Source organism: Oreochromis aureus, linkage group 18 (assembly GCF_013358895.1).
Source record: "Oreochromis aureus strain Israel breed Guangdong linkage group 18, ZZ_aureus, whole genome shotgun sequence".
NCBI lineage: Eukaryota > Metazoa > Chordata > Actinopteri > Cichliformes > Cichlidae > Oreochromis > Oreochromis aureus.
This window is the reverse complement of record NC_052959.1, coordinates 26,111,062-26,122,375: the sequence shown is the minus strand read 5'-3', so window position 1 is coordinate 26,122,375 and position 11,314 is coordinate 26,111,062. Positions and strand designations below refer to the sequence as shown.

The following is an 11,314-nucleotide window of genomic DNA, read 5'->3' as shown; positions in this document are numbered from 1 at the left end:
AAGTACATCATACAAACGCAAAATTATCTAAAATCTATCCAACCATTAGTGATGCCTGTAGCAGATGCGGACTATCACCTGCCAACCATGTCCACATGTTTTGGTCTTGTTCGAAACTGAGTGCATTTGGAGGGATATATTCGACACACTTAGCCAAGCATATGGCCAGACTGTCCCTCCCTAACCCACTCTCCGCAATTTTGGTATTCCTCCCGACTTGAACTTATCTGGCCCCCTCAAACAGGCCCTAGCCTTTACCACTTTACTAGCTGGGAGGCTTATTCTGTTGAAGTGGAAGCTTCCCCACCCCCCAACTCATGATCATTGGATGAGAGATGTACTCTTTAACTTAAAGTTGGAAAAACTTAGATTCTCTCTAAAAGGTTCTATTAGGAAATTTAACAAAATCTGGAAATCATTTCTCTTACTGGTGGACACCATCACTTTACTTCCTGAGTCTGAAGTGAACTGAATGAGGCTACATTATAAAGTTTGGATTTTTTTATTTTAATCTTATTTTTACTTTATCCCTTTTTTTATGCTTGTTATGTGTATGGGTTTTGAGTGTAAATGGCCTGTATTTGTATAGTGCTTTAGTCCCTAAGGACCCCAAAGCGCTTTACATATCCAGTCACCCACCCATTCACACACTGGTGATGGCAAGCTACATTGTAGCCACAGCCACCCTGGGGCGCACTGACAGAGGCGAGGCTGCCGGACACTGGCGCCACCGGGCCCTCTGACCACCACCAGTAGGCAACGGGTGAAGTGTCTTGCCCAAGGACGCAACGACCGAGACTGTCCAAGCCGGGGCTCGAACCGGCAACCTTCCGACTACAAGGCGAACGCTGTGGTGTCTTGTCTAGTGTAGACCTGGTAGGGGGAGAATTCGGGATGGGGTTTGGGGGGATTGGAGGGTACAATGGACATACAATTGTTCTGAAATCAAGATCGACTTTGCTGTTGCTAACTTTGTATGTCATGGTTGAAATCAATAAAACAAAGTTGGAATAAAAGTTACAAACATTAAAAAAAAAGAAAAGAAAAAAATTCCCAGGACAATCATACATCGAGATAATACAAAGGCTTCGACAGAAAAGGGGAGTGAGAGAGTTTTAAGGAAGGACACGCCTCTCTGAAGCGCTCCCTTAACCCACAGCATGTTACAACCTGCGAGGCGAGATGTTATGGTTTGAGCTCACAGGAGCACTGTCAGAGCTGGTGAGCAGCGGACTTTTGGATATTTGAACGCGATACATATCACAAAGAGAAAATACATCGTGAAAAGGTGAGTGGATTATAAACAAAAACATTCAGCACCAGTTTTTTTGGACCACCTGTTCTTTTTTTGACAGTTGAATTTCTTTCAAAGCTAAAAAAATCTTAAAATAATTTTTCTGAAGTCAGTTCTTGATACAAAATAACATGTTTTTGTTGTTGTCATGTTTAAAACCTATTACATTATCGGAATGCTTAGATACAAATTTATTGGCTTTTTCGCAGTTCTTTACTTTTCAGACTTTCTAAAGTGGATGATAATTTTTTATCTCGTTTATTTTGTTTTCAAATAAATGCCTGAAGCTTCTGAACCCATAAACTTCCATCACTCACGTTTATGTATTTATGTATTTATTTGTGGTCAGTGTGCACAGATACACAAAGGCTTTTACTACAGTGTGCAAAATTGACTCAGAAGCCAAATGTTTGTACTGCACTTCCAGTGAGAGACTGTAGTGAGACAAGTAAGGAAAAAAACTTCAATGTGAACCAAAGACTGTTGAAATAATGCTCTTCGATGCAGTATTTGCTGTTAGTATCAATGTTTGGTGCGTTTTAGCATGCTGTTTATAAGATTATGCTGAATCACTGGCTAGAGGCTTGGATGTAAATAATTTACAGGCTGCAGTACAGTAGTAAGGTGTGAGTCAACAATTGTTTTTATTTTCAATTATTTCTGTACAACTCTCTGATTATCACAAACTTTGGCATTGTTTAGCGAAAGAACCAAATTGTCATAGCACACTGTCTTCAGTACTTCCTGTGAGCTTGTGCCTCTTTAGAAACCACTTCCTTTACGTGGAATTTTAATGTTAGTGCAGATCACATCAGTTTAGATCTAAGCATGATTAAAAGCAAGTAGGCATCTACTTTTTCAGTTCAATTCAATTTTATTTATACAGCGCCAAAAAACAACAATAACAGCCTATATTGTAAATATATAATAGACGACAGAGAAAAGCCCAACAATCATATGACCCCCTATGAGAAAGTGCTTTGGCAACAGTGGAAAACTCCAATTTTAAAAGGAAGAAACCTCCATCAGAAGAACCAGGCTCAGAGAGGAGCAGCTATCTGCCGTGACAGGTTGGGGGAGGGAGACAGGACAAAACCCATGCTGTGGAAAAGAGCCAGAGATAATAATAAGTATTGATTTAATACAATACTTATGGGCAGCTTGGTGACACGGTGGTTAGCACTGTTGCTGCACACCTGAGTTCAATTCCACCATCAGGCCGGGGTCTTTCTGTGTGGAGTTTGCATGTTCTCCCCGTGTTTGCGGGGTACTCTGGCTTCCTCCCACCGTCCAAAGACATGCAGTTTGTGGGGATAGGTTCATCGTGTTAGCCCTGTGACAGACTGGTGACCTGTCCAGGGTGTACCCTGCCTCTCGCCCTATGACAGCTGGGATAGGCTCCAGCACCCCCCGCAACCCTGAAAAGCATAAGCGGAAGCGAATGGATGGATGGAGCATTAATTAATGTAGGACTTCCTTCCATACGCTGTAGTTGGTGTTGAAATTATTGACACAACACAACACAACGACACAGTTTTCTGTATGGTATACCCATTTAAATCTTTTTCATGTTTTTACATTTATATTTCTTTTTATCCCTTACCTGTGACACATTCACATGAGTAGACCTCACTACGAAATACGGACACATATAGTTGTAGTCAGAGGTTTACATCCACTCATCATGGGGATGAATGTCATGGTAATTTTGAGCTTTTAATTGTTTAGTTTAACTTTTTTCTGCTTAGAATCATTGTACAGCATACATGTTCAATGACTTTTAAAATTCAAGAATTGGATGTACAGGTTTGAATTTATTTTGGATTTTCTTGAAGATAATGAGTTGTGCTAAAGTTTCTAGAATGTCTTTTAACTTGAGAAGGGTGTCATGTTTCACTGTGTGGCTGGCAGGAAATAGAACCCAAACGCAGGACTCATACGCGGAGAGGGATGAACTACAAACGGCAGCTTTATTGCTGCAAAAACACATAGGCACTAAACTAAAGACAAGGAGGTATAAACAAGAAACTCAAATAAAATACCAGAGACATGAGGGAGCTACACTGGCAACACAGGGAACTTGGAGCGCGGAGAAAACACACAGCGTGAGGGGACTGGTCTCCCCAAATCTCTGACCACAACGCTACTGAATTTTTTTGATCTCTGCTTAAAAGTTGTGTCTATATCAAAAAATCCACCAATTTAAATTAACTCTACTATTTATGCCAAGAAGAATGATCAGATAGTTATCCACAATTATACTAGAAGCTTGTTAATGGCTAACAAAAGCCTTGGTTGAGGTGAAACTTGCTAAGGGATATTTAAACAAATATTAGTGGAGGTATACATATATATTTGACCTGTGCATATACTTTTGACTCTGTGGATTAGAGAAAACCCAAGCTTTATAAGTGCAGGTAGGGAATATGTCTGTTAAGTATGTATGTTGAAGCTCTTTCTTGACTAGTAATTCATGTTTCAATTGGAGAGTCAAAAAAAACAATGGGTTTTTGTTTCAGGTTCAAAAGTTCATCTAGCATGAACAACATAAGTGTCTCATTCCTGACTGGCCCAGAGACTACTCCTGACCCTGATGAGGAAAATGCTGTGAAAAATAACTATTCCACAGCCATTGGTGCCCTCATCTTCAGCTTGGTCTTCCTCCTGGGTGTCCCTGGAAATCTCTTCATTGTCTGGAGCATCCTGGCTCGCTGCCGACAACGCTCAGTCACCACCCTCCTCATCCTCAACTTGGCATGTGCTGATGGGTTCCTCATGGCTCTCTCCATCTTTTTCATCATCTTCCTGGCGTTGCGGACGTGGGTCTTTGGTAACGCCATGTGCAAAATTGTGTTCTACCTGTGCCACTCCAACATGTATGCATCAGTCTTTCTGATAACCCTGATGAGCGTGAACAGGCTGTTGGCCGTGGTCTTTCCACACACACTGTATCGCCTGATCACCAGGAAGGTTGTGAGGAGGGTGATCCTAGGCACATGGGTGCTAGTGATTGTCATGTCTATCCCCTCGTTGGTGTTTCGAGATGTGAAAGAAGTAACTGATGAAATGAATCAAACAACATATTTGTGTGCACCCAATCACACACTGCGTAGACACGTAAGTACACTTGCGTTGGTTGTCTGTCTGGCACTGATCTGATTAGATTCATAACCATATTTGTTTCCATCATCAAAATGCCTTCGAAAAACCTTCTGCCCGTGAGAGCCCATGAAATAGTGAATGAGGTATTGAACATGATCACATGCTTTGAGCAAAAGGGCCAGAATTCTTCATTCATGACTTAATTAATAAAAGAAAAAATGGTTCTTTAAAAGACTGGTTAAATGTTGTTGGGGAAATCTACGCAATGGAAAAAATGACTTACATTCTCAGATTAAAGGAGGATATTTTTGATGTTTGTTTATTTCTCCTGAAATGTGGTATATGTCTGTGTTTAAACTGTAACTATTGATAAAAACTACAGTGTCAAAAAAAAAAGAAAAAATGGTAATACCCTTTTATAATACTCTACATTTTATTAGATATGATTTCATGAACAATTAGACAGCTAAAACATTTGCCTATTTTAACAGGAACACACTATCTGAAACTGAGATGAAAGAAATATTGCTGATGTGTTTGTTACTGTGTTTAAGGCCTTGGAAGCTGCAGCTTAACTAGTGTTCAAAGTGTTGATAAAATAACTAAAATTACACCAGACTGCACGTTTTTTAAGCTCTTGAGCCCACAATAAATACTGATGCATGAGCAGTGGCACTGCACAAAAGTCTGAAAATCATTTTGCATTGATCCTTCATAAATGTAGTAATGCTCTTCTGTAAAACATTCCTTCTTTGCAAGTAAAAGTCCTCCTTAAGTAAGGTGACAAAAGTATTAGAATCAAAATATTCTAAAACTACATAAAGTAAAATGATTTATTTTGCAGAATGGCCCTTTTCAGATCAAAGACCATAACAACATTACTTGGTTTTAGGTCTTCAGATGTTTCATTTTGTCCTCTCATTTGACAAAAAAGAACCAGAGAAGTTGATCAGTTTAAACAGTTTCATAATTTTGGCTCTATTTCTTTGTTTTTCATTTCATATCTAAGGAAACGGCTTTTCTTTATATCCTCTCATGTGCAGGTGAGGTTTGAGTACGCCTTTCAGACAGTGGCAGGATTCATTATTCCTTATGCAATCATTATAACCAGCTACGTTCTCATCCTGAAACGCCTGAGGGAGACCAGGTTTCAACGAAATATCCGCAGCGAGAAACTCATCCTGGCTATTGTCATAATGTTTGGCCTGTTCTGGTTGCCGTACCACGTCGTCAACATGATACGGGTGTGCAAGGGCATCTTCTCTACCAATAACCCAATAACCACATCAAATCTGTTTGTAAATCGATTATCTGAGCATTCGATTGAATACTGAGTGGGGTTTTTATTTTTCACCCAAGGTGGCAGCTGCGTGGTACCCAAAGGACTCAGAAACAAGAAAACAGTGAGTAACTGAAGATTTTTATAAACATGGTGCTAAAGTTAGTGAAGTACAATATTGTCATTTTATGCATTATGTCCAGTAATAAGTATACTCTGTAATTCAAAGCTGATCTTGGTAGTATGTCTCTGTGCATGCAGTGACATACACCTAGATTTAATTTTTACCATCCAGTAAACTGAATATACTTTAATTGTAAAGGGTTTGAATGTTCCGCCATCTTCAGTAATAATATTATCAAAATATTCCAAAATCTGGAGAAATCTCAATATTCGGGCTTCATGTGACACTGCATTAAAAGCAGGCAGGATTCTGTTGTGGAAAATCACTGCAGGGGTTCAGGACCACTTCCAGAAATCTCTCTGTGAATACCACGTTCACCTTACCATCCAAAAGGTTGAAGCTCTAACAAGAGACAGAGATGGGTATCGTCACTGATTTCTAGAATCGATTCGATTGCGATTCACAAGGTCCCGATTCAATTCGATCCACGATTCGATTCAATTCAATTCGATTTTGACCCAGACAGTCAGAGATATTATAATTCTGATCATTTATCAGTACTGGCACTTGTGAGACTTCATCAGAGGTGTAAGCAACACAGCAGATGCCTTTGTGTCAAAGCAACTGAGGGTAAAACACAGAAAAGGATTAAGGAGATTTTCCTGGTCTGGCTTTTTATAGCAGATAACCTTAAAAATATTCTGCAGTAGATCAAAAATGGAAGAAAACCACAAATGAGTATATTAACATTACTGATGCTGCTGAAGTGAAGCAGTGTAAAGATACAGAGGGTTTATTACAGACACTTTAAAAACAAAAAAAAAAACAAAAACAGCGGCCGACAATGCTGTAAACAATGGTAGACTGGTGGGTAATGGGAAACTGTTCTTGAAGTACACTGAGAGAGAGCAGGAGAGAGAGAGAGAGAGAGAGAGAGCTGTGCAGGAATTGTGATTTTATTGTGGTGGAAGCAAAACAGCAAAAGTCAGAGCGAATTAATGGCGATGTTTATGAAACTTGAAGCATAGTTTTGATCTCCTTTTGCTGCCATTCAATTTAGTTTGGAGAGTGACAAAACCTGCAGCTTCAGAATGTGTGAGCTCTCGGCTTTCAGCTTTCAGCCCCAATGGGTGAGAAAGCCGACATCTCACAGATTCTGAAGCATCGGGTCTGCGCATTGTGTTTACATCTTTGTGTGGAATCCATTTACCTGCTCTCACTTGCTGTTTTAGCTGTTTGGTGGTTGTTGAAATAGTTTTGTGAGGTTTAACCTGAGATTCTGGCGTTTATAATATCAAAATACATTTATATTTAAAAGTCGATTCAGGATTTAATGAATCAATATCACTTTATTCAAGCTAAAATCGATTTTAATCGGAAATTCAATTATCGAAACCCACCCCTAGTTGAGTAGTAGGTAAACTGAATAACAGATATGTAATAAGGAGCTGCCAGGAAGGAGGAAAAGACTGCAGAGAAAATTCAGAATCAGAATACTTTAATTATCCCTGGGGATTATGCGGTTGCAGACCCCTGAAGGGAGAAGCCAAAAGAATAATAATAAAAAGACTCAGAAAGCATCTTTTTAAGGAAGGTCTCAATATGTCTTGATACTGCAGGTGATGATTAAGGGGTACTTGAGTCAGTCAGACGAGGCTATAATGGCACTCTGTATAAAAACAATCACCATCAATGTGAAAAATCCAACTTTAACTTTCTTTCCTGCAGATTGCATGATATCGCCGAGTCAACCCGAGCGGTGGCCGCAGCTTTGTCCTTCATGAGCAGCTGTGCTAACCCGGTCCTCTACACCTTTGCCGGAAAATCCTATATCAAGAATAATGGCTTTGCCTTTATGGCTAAGCTGTTTGAGGGAACATCATCGGAAACAGAAACCAAAACCACGCGGTTCACAGCAAAAGACGATCTGGGAAAGAATAACGTTGATTCCGAAAATCATACACTGGCCACTCTACAAAATTGATGTTGAATGAACTTAATGCACTTAACAGACTGTATATAAATGAGAACACTTAAAATTGTGTAAATCTTTAAATGGAACATGGAGCTTGAGCATTTGAGGCCACAGACGATAAGCACCAGCACAGTATATTTAGAATCTGATAACAGGGTTTAAGTGGAAGTCAGAGGCACAGGAACAGCCAGGCTACCTTTGCCTGCATGCACCTGAATATCTGTAAAGTGTATGGGACTGTACATACTTTTTTTGTGTGTCACATTATGTGTATGTGAGAATGCTACTTAACATAGAAAGCAGACTCAGCCGAGTATTTTCATGCTTAGTGTGTTCATTTATAGTCAGGTGAATGAATGAAGATGGGATGGTTGGGGAAGTTTGGCCTTGCAGAGACACAGATTGAATGGTTTATATGACACTGTGTGTGTGTGTGTTTTTTAAATGCAACTGTTAAGAATTGTAAATGGCTGTACCCAAAAGGCAGATTCACAAAATTGCCATTAAGCTCAGTAGGTTGATTTATAATGATATAACTATATAAAATGAGCTGACAAAGAGTGATGTAGCCTAGGTGGGCCTAGGACGTAGTCTAGGAGGGTCATGAGAGAGAGAAAACAAGTGTAAGTGATGACTTGCAGGGAGGAGAAATAAGTAGTTCAGCTCAGAGGAGACATTGTGAAGTATTCCTCAAGACAGGCCTAAGCAAAATTAGGTTTTTGGGGCCTTCTATTACTGTCAGTAGTACTGCTTAGTGATCATTCACACACCTATTATCTTATTTCATTTTCTAATGTTCCATTATAAATATGCTTGTGAAACTAGATGTGAGAACTCTTTGTTGCTGTTAGATTGTAATCTACAGTGCTAAAGCTCAAAGAATCAGAAAACCATTTGCACACTTGCTGAAAAATAACTCAAATAATATTTAGCAAAGTCAGCATCTCCCCCTAATGGCCACACAGAGAAGCAATATACAAAACCTCAAAGAGCTGCACAGTTGCAGCAGTGTTGTTGCATCATCTTATTGCCAGCCTGGAATGTTTTAACCCATCTATGGCTTTAATCTGAATTGGTAGTAAGTTCAGCTGCAAGTGTGCCTGGGATTGATTTACACGTGATATTCAGTGTGATATAATATTGTAATGATTGTTAAAGGCTATTCTACTGTGACAGGTTGACTATCTGTGTGCACTGTTGTTGTTTCTTTAAGAGACATGTTTGGTTGTGCTGCAGGAAAAGTCAGTGAGTGTGTGCAGGAAGGGAAAGGGGGTTCTTGTTGTTCGGAGCTGGAGAGGAGTTGTACCGGAGGTCTCGGGGTTAACAGCCCGTGTCCTATACAATAAACCATGGTGAGATCAAAACGTCTGGTTCTTGAGAGCATATGTGAACATTACAATGTTAACTAGGATACTGAATGTCATAGGCCAACTAAAATTAACAAAATAGAACAACAAAATTGTATTTACTATAAATACATCAGCTGCCTTATTATTTTTGGTTTTAAAAAAAACTGTAACAGCTTTCTGCAACAACAATTTGAAGTGCAACAACACAGCACTACAAAAATTAGACTAATGATTAAAAGCAATTCAATGAACCTATGTACTTAAAACATGGAGCTTGCCTTCTCAAGCACTTGCCTTGCTTGTCCAGAGGGAAATGCCTCTGTGGGATCCACAGGCCGACTTTGGGCTTTTTCTAAATGTTACGTACTTTCTGAAAACGTGTTGCTAATGTTTTGTTGACAGTTGGTACATGATTTAATGCAATTCATCTAATTCATTGTACTGTGATGTTAAGAGGGCTAGAGCAATTCAGTTCAGTTCAGTTCATGTATGTAGCACCAAATCACAACTTCTGGCTTGGAGCATAACCGTTCAGTATCATCCTTCTGTCAGTTTAAGTACACATTTAAAACCTGAGATATTTTGATATTAAAAAAGAATCACAATTTCATCTGTACATCTCAGTTTTTCTACATGATAAATGATGAATCTATTTTGTAGGCCAAATTCAGTAAAAGAGAACTTTAAAAAAAATAACTATTGTCTGTTGTCTGCATTGCAGCGGGCGACTTTGCCTCCACAACTAAACAGTAAAATGAGTACAGTCATGGGTTACAGCAGGATTCAGCAGGTGTGGGAAAGATCTGTGTAGTGTTTCAGCATAGGGAAAAGAATCACAAGTCACAATATAGTTTTATAATATAGCTTCAATAGGTTTTCATGTGCTCACTCACTCAGTTGACATGGCATTCAGCTCCACAAAAAGCCAAGACATGGTTTGTGACATATATGCCAAGACCACAAAACTTGTCAAACACAAATAAAAGTAAATCACAACACAGAGCATGATAATGAGTTTATGAGGTGAACTGAAGGAGGTGGAGAGGGACAGGTGCTGCTAGAGAGAGACAGATGTTGCTCGAGGAGTCCTTGGGTGCTGCAGCCAGCTGCTATCCAGGTACAGAGGCAGAAAGTGTGGATCTGTTTGCGACGTGTAGCGCCGTTGGTGAATTTTGAGAATTGACTTTAGGTTTTGCATTGATATTTAAACAACGGGAATTCACTACATTCTTAAAACTACATTGTACATTTCCAAAATTAATGAATATGGTTGTGAATAATTAGCCTCATGTCCTGTAAAATACAGATACCAGAAATTCTACTGAAGTACAGTAAAAACATGGTAGCAGAGTGAGAAGAAGAGTTATCAAGCTCAGCAATACTGGGTCCTTAGTCTGGTGACTCAGTGTTTGTTTTCTGATTATTAATATTGTAGGGCAGGCAGACACAAGAATTTCTGAGGCCCTAACAAGCCTCAGACTTGATAAACCTTTACACAACCACAGTGAAAAAAATCCCACTGACTCCACTGGGTTATAATCAGGGAAATAGTTTTCTCTGTGGTAAAGAAAAAAAAAAATCATAGAGGTTTGATTGGTGACCTCATGATAGTTGAAATTTTCTAATCAACCATTTAGTTTCCTGTTTTCCTAAGAGACAAGAAAATGTCCAAACTACAAGTGAAAGCATGCTTCAAACAGTGTGATTAATATTTAAAGTCCTCCAGTACCTTTCCAACAGCAGAAGTATGTGAAGCCAGTTGCTCCAGCTGTTGAAATGAGCATTTCCAAAAGGTCTTGCATAGGGCTTAGTTGTTGCTAAATATTTCCTCCTAATGAAACAAATGGCCTGTTTGGAGCACCCAGAATTAGAAACAGTGGTGCCATTATAACTGAGTACTGATGATAACCATGTTATTTAAAAATGAAACATCAATATCATGGCACTAAATGGCATAGGATAGCAGGATACACAGGACGACCTTCAATCCATATTATAATATTTTTATCAGCTGTTTATCCAGTTTAGTTTTAGGTTGCTTTTTAAACAAATGTTGTGACCCTTTGTGACAAGGATAAAATTTGACATCGTGACCACCCTAGATAACAGTGATAGATATTCTATTTAACATCTTAAATAAATATTGGACTCTCTCAGGGTCACGTCCACCCATCAAACCACCCTGAGCTCC

The 11,314-nt window shown here is 39.2% G+C and overlaps 1 protein-coding gene across 1 annotated transcript; it reads left to right on the top strand.

The window, feature by feature from the left end:
* The first annotated feature begins 1,180 nt into the window (after positions 1–1,180).
* Positions 1,181–9,138, top strand: LOC120434132 (leukotriene B4 receptor 1-like). Its single transcript, XM_039601680.1, has 5 exons — positions 1,181–1,288; positions 3,814–4,411; positions 5,440–5,640; positions 5,756–5,799; positions 7,528–9,138. The coding sequence occupies exons 2-5, from the start codon at positions 3,833–3,835 to the stop codon at positions 7,781–7,783; spliced, it is 1,080 nt and encodes a 359-aa protein (XP_039457614.1). The 5' UTR covers positions 1,181–1,288; positions 3,814–3,832; the 3' UTR covers positions 7,784–9,138.
* The last annotated feature ends 2,176 nt before the right edge of the window (positions 9,139–11,314 follow it).

Excerpts from the sequence above, each read along its gene's own strand:
- LOC120434132 (XM_039601680.1), top strand. The coding sequence starts at position 3,833 with ATGAACAACATAAGTGTCTCATTCCTGACTGGCCCAGAGACTACTCCT. Across the intron at positions 4,412-5,439 it reads ATCACACACTGCGTAGACAC|GTGAGGTTTGAGTACGCCTT; the intron begins GTAAGTACACTT and ends TCTCATGTGCAG. Across the intron at positions 5,641-5,755 it reads ACGTCGTCAACATGATACGG|GTGGCAGCTGCGTGGTACCC; the intron begins GTGTGCAAGGGC and ends TTTTCACCCAAG.